The sequence below is a fragment of the Melanaphis sacchari genome, unplaced genomic scaffold (assembly GCF_002803265.2).
Source record: "Melanaphis sacchari strain LSU unplaced genomic scaffold, SCAv2.0 Contig0_pilon_pilon, whole genome shotgun sequence".
Classification (NCBI taxonomy): domain Eukaryota; kingdom Metazoa; phylum Arthropoda; class Insecta; order Hemiptera; family Aphididae; genus Melanaphis; species Melanaphis sacchari.
This window is the reverse complement of record NW_020270366.1, coordinates 10,530,449-10,552,565: the sequence shown is the minus strand read 5'-3', so window position 1 is coordinate 10,552,565 and position 22,117 is coordinate 10,530,449. Positions and strand designations below refer to the sequence as shown.

Sequence of the window (22,117 nt, the reverse complement as noted above, 5' to 3'; positions counted from 1 at the left end):
TTTAAAACCAATATTTTTTTTTCCATTTTTAAAATTAGGACTGACAATATAATTATATTATAACTAATATAGTAAAAATACATTTCTGTTTATGTTGTATATAATTAAAAAACATATTATTAAAAGTTAATAATTTTAAGTTATTGATAAATATTTGTACAAATATACAATAATTCTCACATATCTAAACAAATATTAATTTTTTTGCTTGCAATTATTATTGTATTTTTTTTCTTCAATTTTCTAATTTTTGTTCGTCGATCTTTTAAAGTAATATAAGGTTATTTTATTAAATGACCTGGGACGCAATTTATGTACGTTTCAAAAATACTAAGTTTGCAATTTACGCAGTATATGATTTTGACCTTTTTTCGGGAATGCTATTTACTTACTCCGAATAATAATATTGTATTATGTTCAGGTTTAGCCGATGACGTTGGACAGCTAACCTGATGTATTTTTTTGTCACGGAAACGTTTGGTAACGATGGTAACGTTTACGTGCGATCATATTCCTGACTTCGGGAACAGGCCTAATTGTCTGAATGGTAGTCAGGATTTTTTGTGAGTTCGTTCATGTGTTATATAAGTCGATTGACGAAAAAAACATACTGCAATAAATTTAATATCAAAAAGAATAATTACACTACATAACAATTTAATATAGTAAAATATTTTTACATTATTTTGAATGAATATTTAACGTTACATTTTATAAAACAATGACACGATAACATAATATATATTGTTATTCATTTAAACATATTGTATAAACACATTACCTACAAAAAGTAATGTAATTTTTATATTATAACATTATTGTAAACATATATACGGGAAAATCGTTTGAAACAAATAATTCAATATAATATTAAATCGATATATTATTTTTTTTTTTCACAAGGTAACTAATATTTAACATATTAAATATTTTGAATGTGTGTGAGGTTAAAAAATACATATTACATATCTATTGAAATAACGTTGCACAATATATAAATTCAAAGTTATACCATTCAATATTTTATAATTATTTCAATCATTTTACATTTATTAACGAAACATTTCATAGTTCATATTAAAAACACTAAATTTCAAAATGTAGAATTAAGTTTAGATTTCTAAGCCTATATATTTAATCAAGTAATTCCTAAAATATTAGATTAAATGTAAGTATTATGTAGTTTATATAAACCTTAATAAATATGTCTTTTAAAATAAATATATATAAAAATGCATTTTTTATTGGTCAGTTAACAAAATTCCTATTAAGTTATAAGCACTATAAATTAAAGGTCTATCATTTATTATAATTTTTATATTTTTATAAATATTTTAATACATTTTATTTATAGTAAATGGCTGCTATTCTTATTCATTTATTTAAAATTTCATTTTTTTAAAAAAAATTTCTGGTATTAACTTTGACAGTTTATATTTGTTTGATAAACTTATTCTTAGTATTTTAGATTCATTTTTTGAATGTATTATGGTGTATATTATGCATAAATTACGGGTTATTTAAACTATTTTACTTTGCAAAGATTAAAAATTGACGTATACAAATGGATGGTAAATTATTTTGAAGTACCTAGGTGCTTAATATTTCAAATGACAACTTTTTTTTAAATGTATTAAAATATTAATATGTTTTATCAAATTATGTAGAGGTTTTGTTTTTTTTAATATAACTTATGAATATTTTATCATTTGTATTGACAACTGTTTTAATAAATGTATTTACCTATTATTTCAATCAATACAAAAAAAGCAATCATTGCTCAACAGTTAAAAATTATTTCAGGTAGTCAAAAGTCACACAAATTAAAAAATATTTTGTATGGAAAATATGTACTAAAATGTTTATGTTTAATGTCTACTAAAATATACTAAGATTATAATACTAAATTATTTTTAACTCTATTAATAAAGAAAAATCAATCAATTAATTTTGTTTTTAGTTTAATACAATATTATTATTATTGCTGCACAGATCGATTATAGCTCGTTTTAATATTTAAGTAATTATAAACAAAGTTTCACTGCATTGTATGGAGTCATATGACGTCTCGACTAAACAATATTTTGTAAATTGAAAATATCAAGGAAAGATTGAGATTTACTCTGAATAGCTTCCAATTTTTTTTTTAACCTCCACAATGAAAACAATGTATTTTTAGTAATTTATTTTCTTAAGAGGTTTTATGTACATAAAAAAATAAGTTCGAAGCTTCTACAAGTTACTTAATTAATATTCATTTTGAAACTCTATCGTTATAGATATTTAAAGTACTTAATGTTTTATTTTTTTTTTTTTAAAGTTACATGGTTTTGGTTACTTTTTTGATTTTATATTATTAAATTTTTATATTAAATTATTTATTTTGTTTCTTATCTCTAAATTAATCAGTATTATTATTTATTTTCGATTAAATAATTTTATTTGTTGCAATAAAATCCACTTATAATGAATTAAACAAATTAATTAATTTGCTTAAAGTCGACAAATGAATAAATATTTCACACGAATAAAATATTATCAAGACTATTATAATTTTAGTGCAGACGTCAATCAGAGTTAAAATAAATATTGTTTTGATACATTTTTTTTTAATATTTACATAGAAATTTATAGCATCATGTATTTTAAAATCTTTTTTTTTTTTTTTTAACTAGTATATATAATATAGCTTTATGCGTTTTATATGTATGATATTATAAACCAATATATATATATATATTTTATAAATATTAATATAATAAAAAATATTAAAAATGTATACCTAATTATAAAAAAAATCTTTATTTTGAAAACATTTTTCGTATTCATTTAATGAATATTATAAAAAAATAATAATAAAATGGATGGGTGATGTGTAGATTTTGTTAAATAGATATTATTTAAATTAATATGATTTAAAATCGAGCAGTTATCATACCATCAATTTTACTTTATATACAGAAGTATATTTTAGTGTTTACTGAAAAATATCTTTTGGGTAACAAATATTTTTAATAGTTAAATATTATAGGTTCATAAATGCAGTCTAAATTTTGCGAGTCAACAATGTATTTATCTATAAAAACTCTCCCTAATATAATATTATGAAAATTATATTTAGTGTAAAAATTAAGAAAACTAATTTAATTAATAATTATGATAAAAATATGACATCTTATCATATTTGAGATAATTTATGTAATATAGGTACTATGTATTACTATTGAGCAACTTAAGTTTATATCATAAAAGCTATTGACTTGGCTGTTGATTATAATTTGGTTTAACGCTTATGTTTATACATATTTAATAACTATAAAATAAATTAACTTACCCGTAATTTCCATCAGGATTAAATAGCGGACATATTGACCGTATTCGGTTAATTTTCACGGTTTCAATCCGTCTTTCCTAACCTTCTTCCAAACCCTATACGAATGTTTCCAAAATATTGCTAGGCTTAAACATAATGCTTGGCTGAGTTTTGAATAATTGTCCAAACGCTACACGGAACTGTTTGCTCATGCAGCAATAAAATACAAAGTTTAACGATGCATTCAAGAGAGCCAACATATCCATAAGCTCTCCGAATAAATTGTAACAAGTTCGAAAAAAACCCCTTCCTAGTATGCCGCTTAATAGACCCAGTATTCCTTGCGGGAATTCTGTTGCAAGAAATAATAACAATACTGCAATCATTATACGGCTTGTTCGGTCCATCCTTTTTTTGAGTTTCATATTCCTTATACGAGCCATTTGTTGCTGGGTCGGAAGTCGTTTAGCTTTCCTTTCAGATGCTTCACTTAACGCGTTTATCTAGAATTTAAAATTACACGATTGATAATTTCGATTGTAGGTATTACCATATTTTTTTAGGTTTCTTTATGTATATAAAATGTAAATTTCAGACAACGTTATAAAATAATTGTCAAAAAATATGGTTTGTACGTACCTACATATGGTTAATAAAAATAAATTAATTCTTAATTTGAGAGAAGTAATTTTAAGATTCTGTTAAAACAGAATGTTTACAATGGTTTAAAATTTGAACTTTAAGTAAATATAAATGGTATAATTATGATTTTGAATCTATTTTAATAAAAACCAATATTTTTTCTTTCTTCTTTTCTTTGCCATTTATAGACTCAATAACTACTGGACTACTTTCAATAAAAGCTATACCAATAGACTCCATTTGACTCACGAATAGCTTTTAGTTTGGTTTCACTATTTATTTTATAGAGTGGTTCATAAATAAATTTTGTTTTGGCTCACAAAAATTTAATATTTTTCTTTTTTTTTTATATGCATTGGTTACAGAGAGTAAATTAGTTATTATGATTGAGTATAATTTTCTGTATTGTATTATATTTTGTCATTTATAAAACAATTTTATATAAATATAATATAAAGTAAAACTTTTTAAATATTAGATGAATATTGTATGGTTATAAAGTTTATATATTTAGAAAAGTATTCCATCAACAATGACCATAAAACTATTGAGAATATCTCATATAAAGTAAAATGGAAACAATAAATGGATAATGGATAGGTTATAATAACTAGCGATAATTAAATATAAATATTATTAGTCGGGTTATACCTAAATAACGCATATTTGAATGTAAATTTATACATATTGACCAATTTCCACTACATTTTGTACACGATATATTATTTGGGATATCGAATAATTCGTTAACATTTTAGAACAGAAATCACAGGTAACAGATATTATACAAAAAATTCAAAATGTACAACTGAGAATCCTGAGATTTATATGAGGAAGTAATTGGTTCACGTAATGAAAAACCTTATCTATTGCTATTCGCAACAGGCGAATTGCACATCTTAAACGGTTGTCTATAAAAAAAAAAAAAAAAATGCATGAATAATTATTATGAAAGTTGAAAAAGGCTGTAAAAATATTATTTATACGGTGGTAAATAATTAATACAGTCTGGGTGGTCTACAAAAATGTTATATTCAAATATTTTTTGTTAATTTTCATTTAAAGTTTATACTAGGAAGATTAAACAATTATTAATCAAAGTACCTATGTTTATCTAATGATATAATATTCATGTATACCAGTTTTATAATTTTGAATTAAAGAGATTATGATTGTTATTAATTACGTCTCGTTGACCAGGCAAACGTTGTTTTGAGAGTGGCTTTATTTCTTAATTTGTATGCTAATTTTCAGCAAATACACACATATAATCCCTAGATCTTAAAAATATCCTATCGAAAAAAGCACTTTCAGTTTTTTCTAAATTTTTAATTTTCACAAATAACTTTTCAAAATTGGTTTTTCGAAAAAATGTTTTTTCAGAATATTACTAAAATTCAAATACAACTAACCCAACTGGTTTTTAAGTTATGCACTTACCAATGAAAAATAGTTAAAATACATATATTTTTATTTTTATAAAGTGATAATTGCACATTCATAATTGAAATCATATTATATTATGGCAAGTTACTCTTACCAGAGATATGGTAACGACGGTTAGTATTAGGCAAGGCAATAGTTTGATGATCACAGCATATGTCCACAGATGTATCATGTACAATAATTCATGATTAACTCTTGCTATTGTACTCAAGCCCAAATGATATAACGTAGCTACAGTGCCGTTTTCGACGATTCTCGTTTCCAGTATTTCGAACACTAGAAACGTTGGACTGCAAATAATGAACGGCAATATGTACGATAACTTGATAGCAATAGTACATCGCCGGTCGGAGCATATAGTGTGCATAGAGTTGGGTAATCTGTAAACGATATATCAATGTTTTAATTATTTTTATTTTTGCATCGTACTTTAAAATACCTATTTTATTTATGCATTAACACATTAAAAACAACCACAATGAAAAATACAATACGTTTATTATCATTGAGATTTATGACCAGAAAAGATTTATTAATAATTGTCTGGAAAATAAAAATAACAATTTAAGCCCAGTTAAGTTCATTAATATTATGAATTTTGTAGTTATAAAATTATGCAAATTCTTTGTTGATTAATGTTATTAATTTATATTATATTCATGTCCCGAGGAAAAATGTAAAGACACATAACGTGCGAATAGTAATAAAAATGACATGTTTTACATAGTATTATATAATTATTATGATAATATGATTTATAGAAACTTTTTTCAAAAATAATCTATTGAAAGTTATGATTTATGAACCCAAATACCAGATATCTATATATTTATTTTTATAATGTTTTTGAATATTAAGCCAATATTAATTATTGTCATTTATAAGCAAATTTGAAGTAATTTAGCGTATTACGAGTATAATGATTTAAAGTGACAATGGCCGTAGTTATGGATTTGATGCAATTTAATTAAATGTTTAAAAAGTTTTAAGAATTTGAAAGTATATTTTATTAAAAATATTATTTTTAAAAGTTTTTGGCCTATTGTTTATTAAAAAACAAAACAAAACTAAAACATAATTCGCTATTTAGAATTTTAATTATTAATTAATATAAAAATATTATTTTTGCGAATATTAAATGTTATTATTTATTTTATTTTTTATAATACTACCGTATATTATTTTATTATATTCAAAAGTATTTCAAATATAATTAGGTATACTTAATTTCTCAATAAATGGAAATAAATTAAAACGGATAAGATTATATCATAATTTAATGTCAGAATAAAGCAGACAAAAACGCATTTACATTGTTAATTTTATTTTATTATTATACTAAATCGTAATCTCGTGACTAATTTTTGTAGCTAGTAATAATAAAATAGGTAAATATTTTAAAATAATAAAAAAGAAATTTACTGTAGAAAAATACTACTATTTATAAACACATACGTAATATGCGCATCATTAAAATATTATCCTAGGTATGTCATTTTCAAGATATTCAAGCATTTAGGTTTTAAAATATTTTTTGAAATTTACTAAAATTAACTGAATATTATTGTATGTGGTACCTAAAGGTCTTTGCTCGGTTAAACATTTGCGATATTTATATTTCTGTGTTCTCAAACCTAAAATTGGATTAAATCTTATATTATTCCACATTTAAATTTAAAATCTTTCTAAAATTTGGCATTAAAAATGTAATTACATTAATAAATTATAATTGTTGAATCTTGAGTCTACAAGTTTTGGGGCATATTTATGCGATTAGTATCGTATTGGCCATTTGCTACAAGATTTGACAATGGGATAACACTACCATATTATTTTAATTATGAGAAACCTAAATTTTCACCAAGACGACAGATTTTCAATGTTGTATATTCATAGCTTTCTATTACGATAAGCCGACTACTATGATATCCATAACCCACAAACTTTAGTTTATGCTCATATCTAGCATAAACAAACGCCAAGGTCCATAGGATATAGGTACATTGATCAATTTTAATATAATGGTATTATGGTGGCTTATAATTTTAGTGTATTTGATAATTTTTGATTTAATAATTTTAATTAAATCAAAGTCTTGTTGATTAAGATTTATAGGAGCTCGTAATAATCTGTATAGTAATATAATTTACTTGTAACTGTATAGAAACTAATTTATACTTATATAGTACGTTGGTACAATGGTACGTACGGTTAGGTAATCTACTTTACACGTTCTATATATAACTAAAAGTTATAATCATACGAGTATATATTTAAACATACTTTTTTTGATATAAAAAAGTTTTCACAAGTTTTCCATTTCTTTAATTTTATCCCGATATTAGTGTTATATTAATTATAACACTTCTATACTCTACAGTGTTTTAAAGTAAAAAAAAAAAAAAAAACATTTAATAGTATTTTTGTACATTATTTATAAAATGGCACGTTTTTGAATAATATATAAGCATAATGTAGTTGTTGGATTAATATTCCGCTTATGAATAAAATTAAGTAGAACATTTATAGAATTTATTCTTGAAATATGCATTCAATTCTAGTATAGTGCGAAATTGCATAGAATAGTTTGGTCGTCCCTTAGTTATTTCATAAGTAAAGTAATTAAGTAAGTTTACGATTCAGTGTAAGAGTTTGCCATTGAATTCTAAACATTCAGTATAAATATTTTATTTAGAATTATAATACGTAATTTCATATTACAACTTATATAATACATAACCATTTTTAAGTTTAAAACATAGTTTCTTAATTTATTTAGTATTTTAGTTTTATCAAATTATCTTTAAACTATAGGTAGGTACCTACAATAAATAGTTATATTTTACTATATAATTAGTTAAAATAAAACGGTTAACGGAAAAGTTATAATTTGTATTGATTTAATTACATTAATTATTTAATTTTTTATAATTAAGTATATATTACATTACACATATATCAAGCTCAAAATGAAATTTATTGCTGATATTTTGAATATAAAAATAGGTAATTAAAAAATAAAATTTGTATTAAAATAAAACTTCTATTATCCGAACCTCCGTTACAAACCCTCTAGTGCCTAAAAGTAATTGCATATCAATTGATTTAATCGAACAATTTGTTATCCAAACGTTAATACGCGTACATGACTTTTGAATATTACATACATACACGCTTAATCGGTGTACCGATTATATAATTTATTTTATTTATAGTTTTTTTATAAATAAATATTAAGTTTAGTTGATAAAAATTGTTAATTTATGTATTTTTCACAAAATGTAACGTCTTTGATACAGCCCATAGATAAAAGAACAAGTAATAATTGAAAAGTTCAAGAGAATATATCAAAGACATTATAGCCTGTGGTGCGATTTAAACTTTGTAAAATTGCTAACATTCATTAGAACATGCTCTAAAGGACGATCGAATAGTTTTTTAAAAATATTTATTTTTTTTATTATATATGATTGAGTAAACTTGTTGTAAAAACGGAAATTTTAAGATTACTAATACATTGTCGAATGGTACTTAAACTTTAAAAATGTCTGTAAAATTTTCTAGAGAAGATATTAAGATATGTTATTGTTTTTAAAGCATTTGACTATAAACACAAATTTAGAATCGTAAATATAATCTTGATCTATCAAACACAAATATTGTAAGTCAAAATAATAACATAAAACCTGTTACTTTCTGAGTAGAAACATGTCTTGGCTATAAGAAACTGTTGGACTTGGAGTAGTGCAATTTAAATTCTGTAAAGTTGTTAACATTTATTAGAAAATGTTCTAGAGAACGGTCGAAGTGTTTTTAAAAAATACTAATATCCTCAACATATATTATTGAACAAACTTGTTGTAAAAACTAAATTTTGTAGAATATTTCGTCAAATACTACTTAAACTTTGAAAAAGTGTTCTGACGCATCTTTAAAGAAGATATAAAGATATGTTATTATTTTTATAGCATACGACTACAAAAAACTTCAAATCTCATAGAAAATCTTGATTTATTAAATACCAAAACTACATCATTTAAATTCATACGTTTGGTTATTCTCCGAGTAGAAACACGTTTCGGTTGTGAGCTATATGTATATTTCCAAAATAAACGAATTTAAAGCATTTTTTACTAGATGACAATAGATGTCTGGGGCTATTTGACCTAGAAAAATCTACGAAACGCATGGACAAGATTGTGAATTGTGTCATCCTAAATAGAAACTGGTTAAAATTATATCGAAAATTTTATTGATTTATTTAATGATATTCCAGGATTTAATGGTTGAGAGTTATTATTATGACGAAACTACTGATTGATTAACAAACGACGTTAATAGTCCTGGATATCAAGTACTAGATGATGATAAAATTATTTTTTTAATTAAATTTCAAAGTGAGGACGAAGTAATTGACGATAGTGATAGTGATGAAAACAATAATACGCACTCGTATTCGATTGGAATTGCTCTTGACTGATATGAAAGGCATGCTGAATGTTGTTCAGCACAATTACTTTTACTCGTATATTTGCGAGATTTAGCTGTAAAAAAGCGTGTATCAGAAATTCACCATAAAAAAATAAATACGTATATTTAAAAAAAAAAATTAATCTTAAATTTGTGCATGTACCAATGTATAATTATTATTTTATTTTTATTATAAAGTAATATATAATTGTAAAAACTGCAACAAATTTAATATAATAATAAATGTGTTAAAATAAAAAAAATTCTGTTATTCAAACTTTTACTTATCCAAATTAGGAGTAGTCCCAATTTAGATGATAAAGGTTCTACTATACTAAAGACAATTCTGAAATATTAAAATATTTTTATTATTAAACCAATTTTTTGATTAAATGTAACAATGTGTGTAAAAGTACGATAAAGTATGGTTATTATAATTTATGATAGTTGACTATTTAATTACATATACTTTCGAATTCGATCTCGAATTTACACGAACTTACAAAATAAGATTTTTTGACTCGTACTTTCATAACATCAAGATATAAATATTTAAATATTTTGTGGGCGTAATAATTGGTGTTCATTACAAAATAAAAAATAACGTTTATAAGATTTTAAAAATAATTTTCAATTATTATATGGTTTAATCGAATAACTGGAAGCTATTTTGTTCAACGCAGGCTTGCTGTATTTTTTGCAGTTCGTGACGTTATTTAGGAATTTTACTTTGTCATGAAACTTATAGTCTCTTCGTAGGACGTATAGGAAGTACCATTCAAAAATTTTAAACAGAAAATGTTTTTTACCTCTTTAGATTGGAACGATGATTTATATGAACAAAGTGTGCGCATTATAAATTATTAATGGTTTCAACTACATATATGTCCGAAATATAGTTTTGTTTTAAAAAAAGTTCTTTCTATTCTTTATGAGAATGATTTACAATTCGTCGTAAATTATGCAATGGACATTAAACTAAAAATGTACATTACTGTGTCTGTTTTAACTTCTTATTTTGGTATGACGTGAAAATGATTCGTATGGTAGTAATATTAGGAGTACTGTAGATACATTAATGGTCATAAAATATCGTTTTATAAAGAAATTTGGTGACAGGTGACATTAATAGATGTTTTATTTCGATAAAATAAAGATTATTTTATTGCAGTGATGATTGTGTATTATATATTTGGCAATGGTATGGAGAAATTATAAAATAGGAGATTTGTTGTAAGCTTTACGCAGCTTTTCTTGGTAATATATATATATAGGTATAAGGTCCAAATGTGTAGGAGAAACTTTGAACCGTTACTAACATGATTGCTGAAAATATAAAATGCAAAATATCTTGTTGATTTATCGTTGTATGGTAGATTATCCATAAAATCACCTATTGACCAGTTACTAATTTTTTGTAGATTTAAAAACAAGACTTACATTTTATGTATTTATAGTAAGTGACAATACATATATCTCACAGTAAAAACTACAAGAAAATTCATAAAAACAGTTAAGTAGTGGCCTAGTTACTAAGTGCAACTTTTATAAATGTACATTTTTTGTGGGCCACTTATCATACATTTAAAATAATAAAATATAAACTGTGGTCTAAGTTTTGGACGCTCCAGATACATAATTTTTAATTTTTATAATACTTAAGGTATACTATTTTTTTATATTATAAAATATAACATATTATTTTCTACGTGTGACATTTGAAATTTATAGAAAATAAATCGTTTTTGTCATACTATACTTTATATATTATTTAAATTGTGAACTGTGTAGTACACATAATGTGTATTAGCAATATTTATTTAAAAACCAATAATAAAAATTCTCACTCATATTTTTAAAATCAATTCAGCTTTTAAAGTCTACTTGAGGTAATAAATTATGTACACTAGTGTTCTTCGAAAAATAAAAAAATACGATAGATTTATTATTTTTACTGTACAGTATATTATACATATAACATTATTATTATATGCAAACGAAAAAGGTGTAATATAAATGGAAATATTTTTTGATTTACATTATCTTTAATACGAATACCGTAAATTTAATATTGAGGTAGTTAAGAATATATACTTTTATAGTTGCATAATGTAGGTATTGAATTGTTCATTTTTATTTAATATTCTATTATATTAGAAACGAAATTTTATTGAAATAGTACGTTTTATTATTATTAATATTAAATATTGATGAAGTTTTAAGCAATTTGATTTTAATTGTAAACAAAAGGATATTTTAAAATACATTAAAAAAGTTAGCTTAAGCTTTGTACTTAAAATCTTGTATGATTAAACGAAAAAAATAACAAAAAATCTAATAATGTTAAATACTATGTTAATTTATATGCTTAATAGATATTTATGTATAATACTTTACAATTGATTTTCTGTTATACCAATGACAGAATAAAATATTGAAAAATAATTAATTTTCTGAAAATTAAGTTTATAGAATTATCTTTTGCACCACGCCGTGGGGCATATTATATAACTTCTCCCACGTAGTTGTGCTACATCTACGTTGGCTTTTTTCAAATGTATAAAAATACAATAATAATATGTTATTACATCAGAGGCGGGATGATTTTTTTATGACGATCGACATACAATAATAATAATAATTTTTCTCAGGAGATTGACTTATTAAAGAATCGACGAATGGTGACTGATGGTTCAAACGTTACAATAATAACAAAGTATTTCTTTGTTTTTGTGTGTACACAAAAAAAACCTAATGACTCGTTTTTACTGTGTATAATGTGTATAATTAGAGTAATTAACTGATACTGTAAGGGGTGAATTAAAATTGAATTAAATGATATAATTCTGCGTAAGGAAGATGGATGGATCAGAATCTATTAATTCTAGGAATAGTCTATCTTATATTATATTTAATAATTAGTATTTATTTTATTTAGTAGGTTTAACTAATAATTTTTTTTTAATAAAAAGCATTGAGCATAATTATTTATATCTAAGATAGTACGAGTCAATAACGATGTATCGAAAAATAGTGTGAATAAGTTCATACCAATATAATATTTTACTAAAACGTTTTAATTGTTATGAGAACGACTTATGACTAATTTATAAAGAACCTAGTACATATTAAACATCTAAGCTATTTAACAGAAAAAAATACAAACATAACTCAAAAAAAACTAAAAAGTCAAACATTTCAAATTTTTATAAATAGTTTAAAAAGATCAAAAATATTTTGAAAATTATATCATGTCTAGAAAATATTAATATAAATATTTAGTTCAAATAGTATTCAGTTATTTCTTTATAAATCACAACAAAACATCAATGTAATAAACAATTTTCACTACGATTTTCTCTGATGGATTTTGTTTGTTTTTCTAAATTATTAAGGAAAGTCAAAGAATTTTCTACTTTGACCTTTCAACTAGATAAAATAACACAGCTTTATTGAAGGTTTAACAATATATTTTGTTCCAAAACACAATATCAAACCCAAATAAAAAAAAAAATAAAAAAACATATATAGTAATAAATATTAAATGTAAATTGTAAATTTAATTAAAAAACAAATACCTACTATTTCAATTATATTGAATTGCTGTTTCGTATAAACTGTAGTTATTCTGATTGTTTTTGACATAGTATAATATATTATTATTTATCATATTATTAAGTGTACGTATTTTAATAAAATGTAAAAGCTCCAACGACTCAATGGTACCTATTTAAAAGGCTATTTTTAAATAATATAGGTAAGTTCTAATTTTTGAGTTATTTTGTTAAATAAAAATAATTTTTTTAAATTAATTTAATAAACTAATTTATTATGTCTGACAGTAATTACACGAAAAATATCAATAATTCTGTGGTTATGAAATAGGTATTAAAAAAAAAAAAAAATTATTGTAATAATAATATATCTGCGTTTGGCTGATTCAAATTAAAATTCATTAGTATGAAATAGTTTAATCAATTCATCTTTTTCAATATTAAAATAATTGAAAACAAATGGACTAAAAAACTATTAATTAATATAATATTGATAAATTATGGTATTTGAACCCGTGCTTATTTAATAACATTTTTGTCTGTGGACAGTGTTAAAGTATATAAGTTTTATGATAAAATATTGATGGAAAAATTAAATCTTTTTCTTATTCAAAGCTTAAAAATAAATATAAAAGAGTTACAAGTTATCGGAATTATATTATAGTTGTAACGAATATAAACAGTATCTAAATATTTTCGAATAATAGTCTTTAAAGAACGAAGGCAAAACTTTGATATTGCTCGAATTAATTTCCCGTAGATATGCAACTTTCAAACTTATCGGAAAGTCTTTAAATCGAGTTTATTCTATAATCTTCAACAAATAAATATACTATTTTATTAACACAGTGTACAAGAGATATTATCACAAGGTGTATTCACTATTTTGGCTTGTGTACGTACTTTGAAAAATATCACTATCTAATTAAATCTATAAGTAAGATAATCATGTACTTATTAATTTTATTTATATTAGTTGGTGGGCTTAAAATATTTTTTCAATAAATTACAGCATCACGCTGTCTGCGTATCCGAGCTTATTGTTGGATAATTGCCTATTTCGCCATAGATAAATACTCAAGGAAAATTATCTACAAATAAAGTTTCATAAACTTTTATGTTTTTATGTAATGATTAAAGTTTTCTGTAGAAAAAATAGTCCGGATAAGAAATGTAAAGGTACTATATAATATAATAATAAAAAAAAAATATTTATTTTATTCCAAGACCTGCTATACTGGTATATTTAAGTATTGGGAAACTATGCAATACTAATAAACCAATATTTAATTTACAAATTTATAATTTAATATCTATAATATTATTGAAAATAAATAATGATAGACATATTTGATAGTTTCCAACAAAGATGGGTATAGATTTACTAGATATGGACAATATATACTGAGAAAAAGCTTCCACGGTACTAAAAATTATATCTACCCATTTCATAAGATATTATTCATATGGTAAATAATAAATTTTCATGCGAAACGAAATGGATCATTTTCATGATGTGAACAACTACTTAATGTAAAGAACGATTGTATTAAGTGGATACGACATACATAATTTATCAGCTGGTGGTGGTGAATGGTGACGTATGGCCCAGAAAAAAGAGTGAAACATGCTCATAGTTAGCCGAAAAACTATTGGTAAAAGCGTAGGATTTATTGATTGATTAAGAAAATAAATATAATCAAAATAAAATGTGTATAAAATAATAAGTATTGAAAACACATGGATACATGACGTATAGTCTGCTGCGCACTGATGTAATACAACCCATTCACTTTCATTCCCAACATATAATATAATATGTCGTTTGGATCGTATTGTTATTAGCTTTTTAAGACGCACTTAAAAAAAATCTTGTTCGAACATAATATATTATAAACATACATTATACAACTTGTGTAGTTGTATTTTAATTAAATATGCTATTTCCCAGTAACCGTTTTACGATCAGGGGTCAAATTTAATTAATCGGCGTATTATTTATCTCTTTTATGTTTATATTACATTACATACTCGTATAACACAAAGTTTAGAAATTTTACTAGTTGTGTGTTGTTCTGTTATTATTATTTCACTACTGTTGTAATTAAAATAATCCGACACTTGATTTCATGGTATAATATTTGATGGGAAAGTATTTATATTGGAGGATTAACTGCATCACTAATCACTAATCAGTAATCACTATAGAGTAATGGAATATAAAGTCTACCAATTCAATTATTATCATAGTAAATTCAATAATTTATTTGTTGAAGGTGTAATAATAAAAATTCTTGCTGATATCACAACATGCTATACAGTACATATAATTGCAAGAGTATTGATCATATAAAAAATTAAAATACTCCTAGTAGTTTAAAATATAATCAAGAAAAAACTAAAAATTTGTAAACAAAACAAATTTTCAATCAATCATTTCTTTTTTTTTTATTAAAAATAAATTACCAAAGAGACTTGAATTTTTTTTTCTAAATATTCATATTATAATTATTTAATAAACATTTTACTATAGTTCAATAGTTTTATAAATATTTTCATTCTTTTTGAGATATTTATAGATATTAGAATTTTTCGATTTGTTTTCAAATTATGTATCACAAAAGTTTTGTTTTTAAATAAAAAAGTTTAAAATGTAATACAAGATTTTAAATAAGTTTTTCACACCCTAATAAAAAAAAATATCAAAAATATATAGTTTCTTAAAATTAGTAATTTTTTAAAATATTCTGTCGTTAAAACTTCATGAAATTCAAAAATTTCCACATTTTAAATGTTAAATAGTTGTAGGGACGAAATTCTTTATAAGTTTTTATTAGCTACTGAAATTAACAAAAAAAAAAAAAAAAACATAGTTTAGTATTAAGCTACATACATTTTTCATGAGCGATTGAATTTCAAATTTTGACGACATTATTAGATATCGACATGCAAAATAATAATTTTTCCCAAATCGATTTTATACATTATTTAAAAAAGAAAATATTAACTCTAGAAACTGGATACAGTCCACTATAACTTATATTCTTTATGTTTTCATTTTATGCCACATACAATGACATTTTTAAGATATTTATACTACTTTATACTATTAGTTTTTATGTTACAATATTTATTTTATACTTTCATGTTTTTTCACTATATATTCTTAAACAAAATAGTATATTTAGATGTTTCAATAAATTGATTTGTAAATTCAATTTCTTCAGATTTATTTTATATTCGTATGTTTGAAAAGTTTAATATAAACTAACCATAAAAGCCATTTGGATTTCATGTAAAATGTATTATAGGTAGTGGTTTTGTTAATTTTCGAATTTCTTAATTTTTCTTTCAAAAGAAACTTTTTCCGAAAATTCAGTAAATACTGAATACTATGTCAGTACACTCATATATGTTAGGAAAAGTGGTTGTTAGTTATTGTGGTAAAAAATAAGTAATACATATTTCTAAACGTTTAATATACACTTTAAATTTTCAAAACAATAAAAATAAAAATCGAAAAAGTTAAATATAACAATCAATAGTAAATTAATTAGTTAACTGACAACAGATGTAACTTATATTATGCTTATACATTATACATTTATAATAGATTATACAGAATTATATAAGCCTTTCATAATAATATTACAACTCACATCATGATTGTAAATTGTGTTGTCTATCATCGTATTTTTAGTCATTATTCAGTTTATTCCATTATTTAATATTTTAAGGAAAAGTTTTACTGTTTATGATAATTTAGAAAATCATTTAACTTAGAAAATACTAAAATAGTTCTCGTAAGTATTTGAAAAATTGAGAATATTGTTATTCAATATATTTTACTACTTAAAAATTAACAATAAATAAAAATATACTTAAGTAGTTTTATTTTTTAGAATTTATATTTTTTAAAATATAAACATAATGAAAATTTGCCAAAATAAAAACGCATGGATGTTAAATTGAACAGACTATATAACCAAATAACTGCCTGTAAACTTATTTAACAAATATTATTTACAGAATTTAGTTTTTTATAAAGAATGAAAAAAGGGGTAAAAAATCGTTAAATATTTTATTTTTGGAAATATGTTAGAATGCTAACCATGAGTGACCAAACATCAACCTAAAATAAAAAAATAAAATAATTTCAACTAGCGTAAATTACAAGAGGGAAAACTGTGAATATAACAGTTACAAATAAAAAATGAAGAACTTTATAAATAAAGTTTAGAAAACGTAATTGGTATAACCTACTCAAATGATCTGTATAAAATAAAAATTTAAGAAAATAAAAATTCTGATCTAACCTGAATGTTAAATAAATAAAATCACATAGGTGCTCACCCTAGATATCAAACAATTATGTTAACAGATTGCTTAGCGAACTCCTTAAAAAAAACTTCATATCTATGATAATAATAGATAAAAAAAAACTTTTATTAAACATACTCGAAATTTACATTTTTACTGATATACACATTGAAGCGTAAAAATTAATAACAAAAATGAGTATATAATATTTTGTCAATGAGAATTCAATTTTTTTAAATTTGGCAAAGGGAGCGTTGAGGAAACGTTTTTCCGACACACGCATAAGTGTTTCTATTGTGTTAAGAAAATTGAATTTTTTTTTTTATATATATATATATAAATGTATATAATACTGCCAAGGTTTAGTATTAAAATAAAAATATGGTAGTACAAATGAAAGGGAGTTTGAGAATTGGCTTACCCATTAACGTTTACCAACAGCTCATGAAAAGGGAAGAGTCCCTTTTTATCTGTATAATTTAAGATTAGATACCACAACACGTGAAACACATTTTAATCAAATTTTCATACATATTAGAAACAATATGTTACGATTCCCAATAGTTTTTACCTGATCTTCCTATATAATGCACAACAACTGATCACCTTTTTAAGTATTTTAAAATTAGATAAATTATTGTAAACCAAGATTGTATATTATACTATAATATATAAATAAAAAAATATATAGTTTAATGAATTTGTATTTTTTTTATTAATAAAAAAAAGCTTCCATTAGTATAACGTGATAGTGGTAAGAAAGAATGTATAGTTGGAATAGAACAAGATTGAAAAAAACAAGAAATACGTTAAACGATTTAAATAAAAGTTAAAGACAAGGAGACAAATTAACAGTTTCTGTTGAACTTTCTTCCACCTTTACTAGTTGTGAAGAAGAAGAAGAAGAAAGTTTATCAGGAGTAAATATGGGTTCCACGTTTACTTCAAACCGTTCAAACAAACGTAAAGACATAAAAAAGTAAGTACTACAATTTTAGGTAATTGCTTTAAATCATACACAAGTAAGTAATCATAAATATGTATTACATAAAATATTTATGTATATTTATATAAATAACTCGCACATAACTATTATACAAATAACTGCTACAGTAGTTTTATTATTTTTAAATTTAATTGTTTTGGGATATCTTCTAAGTTTTGAGAGATTACATTTAATACGTAAAATAAAATACTTCACTAGATAAGTATTACATTGTTAATAAACTTTTTATTATTATATCAACTGAACATTTTGTAATTTTCCATGTTGATTTAAATCTGGAATTATATTCTTGAAATCGTGTTTAATTATTTTTTTTTTAACAATACTTTGAAGAATCTTGGATGTTCAATTGATACTTTTTATTGTTTCTTATTAAATACAAATATAATATGACACGAACATTTTAAGACGTCTTTTCTCATAAGTTATAGCACTAAACATATATACTCTAAGTTTATTATCTGTAAAAAGTATTTAAAAAGTATTTATTTTTAGTATTAATGAACAAGGAATAACAAAATAAATGTAATACAATAAATTTTCATTGTATAGCCATAATATAGGTATCTCTATTTAAGATCCATGTATTATAAATTTTGTATAGATAACATACTGAAGTCTTTGAAATGTGTTTAAATATTATTATGTTTTCAAGCGATCAGTTCTTTTGTTGAACTTAATATAACTATATTTATATTTTTAATTGTTTTTCTTTTAATATTACATTTATTTAATGAAATAAATCTTTTCATACAATTTATTTCCTGTTAGTGAAACTCGTCATAACAAAAACACATTATTTTTATAAAATTGATGATATAAAGGATTATATTATACTAGGAATATTTTATTTTATTTAATTAACTTTAAGTTATAAATAATTTTATTATGTAGAAATGTATCCACTTATATAGTTGCATTAACTATAATATGAACACAAACAATTATTAAGTATTAAGAAATTTATTTAATACAGACACCCTATCAACTTTCAGAACTTCTAAAGTTTAAATTAGATGCAATAACCCATTTAAAAATTACTTTTTTTTCTCCATTAAAAATAAAAATGTATGTTTAAAATCATATTACTATTATTTTTTATTTTTTTTTTGATTCGATCATTTTATATTAGCTATTGTAATTTAATAATTTTGTTTTTTTACGTTAATCATATAATTGATAAATAATTTATTTATAATAACTCACTTTATAACTTTATTGATTAAGTGGAGAGTAATATAGGATTTTCAGTACGTGGAATAATTTAAAAGGAATTTGGACTTAGATTTTTGTCTTGTGTTCTGTATGGTAAAAACTTTTTGTTAGTCAATTGGGTGCGCGTGTTTTAAAAATAACTTATTATACGAAAGTATAATGATTTAAATAACTTGAATTATATATGTTATAATAATTAAGCTAAGTGTACTATAAAAGTTATTGTCCATTTCATGAAATTGTTATCCATAATGTGTATTTTCGTTAAAATCCACAGTCCCAAAACCTAATCTTACCCTGAATAAATTTCATTATCTGAGTATCCATTTCATGAAAAGATCGATTTCACTAAGTGAAAACATATAAATTATTTCTTTAATACTATTGCGCATTAAATATTAACTAAAATACTATACATATTATACATACGAATAAACATTAATCACGAATTTGTATAAATTAAAATGGCTATAATGTAGGATCACTTTACACTCATACTATATTTTGTGTGAAATAAGGATGTAAATAAGTTAAAAATAAACCTTATTTCTATGTTTATAACAATGGTATGAGATGATATTAATAATAAAAAATTAGATAATACTGTATCTTGTATTTTATTGTTAGTAGATTTTTATACAATTGTTATACAATTATTTATAAGTTATAACTTAAATAGGTAAGTAGTAGCTAGGTACTTTATAATTATTCTAATCTTTTGTGTATATCTATAAAAGCTCTTGATATGTATTTTTCACTTACATTAACTAAGGTACTTATTTTAATTTTGTTGCAGGTTACCTGATGATTGGATACATTAAGGCGAAAAATAAAATGAAATAAATGCATTTTAAAAAGAATATTATTTCTTATTTTGTTTTATCTTCTTGTCGTAAATGTAATCTATTAAAATGCTGTAGCACTTAGGTGTTTAATCAAGATGGTACGCAGCGTGAAATTTAAACATGAAAAGTGCTTAAACAGCAACTAACAATTAGTAATTGTGTTTAAACATAAAAATAGAAACACATTTTATTCATAAAAATAAGTCTGTGTGTATATTACAATACTAACGATTAAATTCTTTATTTAGTATTTAAGTTTTAAATATAACTTTAATTTATACATTCTAGTGAAGTTATAGACAATTCAGTTTCAATTACTAAATATTTTTTTTGTTAGAATGATGGTAAAAAATGTATGTAATATTAATAAATGTTTAAGGTAGAAAATAAAAATGATGGCCAACAAATGATATTCGTTTAGCTTTGTTTAAGATAAATAATTGTAGAATTATAAAAATAAGAAACTGAAACAGGGAATAAAAATATTTTTTCGATTTAAAATGGAATATTCGATGTTAATAATATGATAGTCAGTTCAATCTCGTCAAGCATTTATTAGAACTAAATTATTTGCTCTTTTATCAGTTAATTAGATTATTGATATATTTTAGCGTATCACGAACGTAAGATCAAACTTAATTTAATGATACACTAAATGCATGTAAGTATTACGCTATATTATATTTGTTAATAAACATTTTTAGTTTATTTTAAAACTAAAAAAAAAAAAAATTAAAAAATGCTTTTCATAGCTCAATTCTAAATTGTTTTTGTTTATAGATATTATATTAATTCTTTCATATTATAGATGGAAAATGTAATTTTGATTTCATATATTTGCATAAAAATAAACATTATACATATCATATAACACTATATTTAATTATATTTTACATATCTAAACTACGTTGCCTGTCTATCTATCGTTTTATATTAATTGCATTTCGTATTTGTTTCTAAGAATTTATTAGATTTGTCTTATAGCATGTTTTACACCGTTGTCGTCGAACAATTTCATATACATTAAAAAAGTGCGTAGAAATTCGATGCAAAAATATTTCTCCTGATTTTGTATGTATAAAATATGTGCAGTAAATGTCATGTTGGTTTTGTGTCAATGCATGGTTATAAATTAAATTTTTTAATGTTTACAAAATATCTACATAGCATTTCTAAATCTGGTACAATATAGAGCTTAAAATATTTCCTATGAATAGAACAACAGCTCATTATTTTGTTGCCGATATTAGCGACGATTTACTTGATGAAGTTTTCGATGTATGGTACTACGTGTTCATGCGTGAAG

General features: G+C 22.9%; 1 protein-coding gene across 2 annotated transcripts in view; it reads right to left on the bottom strand.

The window, feature by feature from the left end:
* Nucleotides 1-278: 278 nt before the first annotated feature.
* LOC112593787 (sex peptide receptor-like) overlaps nt 279-22,117 on the bottom strand; it is an 88,003-nt gene continuing 66,164 nt past the window's right edge. Inside the window, exons 3-5 of one of the 2 annotated variants that reach the window (XR_003114611.1) lie at nt 5,496-5,781; nt 3,335-3,816; nt 279-610 (exon numbers count right to left, since the gene is read on the bottom strand). Coding sequence is in view for 1 of the 2 variants with exons in the window: in XM_025338332.1 (XP_025194117.1) it covers nt 3,430-3,816; nt 5,496-5,781 (673 nt within the window). In the remaining variant the exon portion in view is untranslated. Of the gene's footprint in view, nt 611-3,216; nt 3,817-5,495; nt 5,782-22,117 lie in introns of those variants that run through there. The other variant, XM_025338332.1, reaches the window with a different exon arrangement.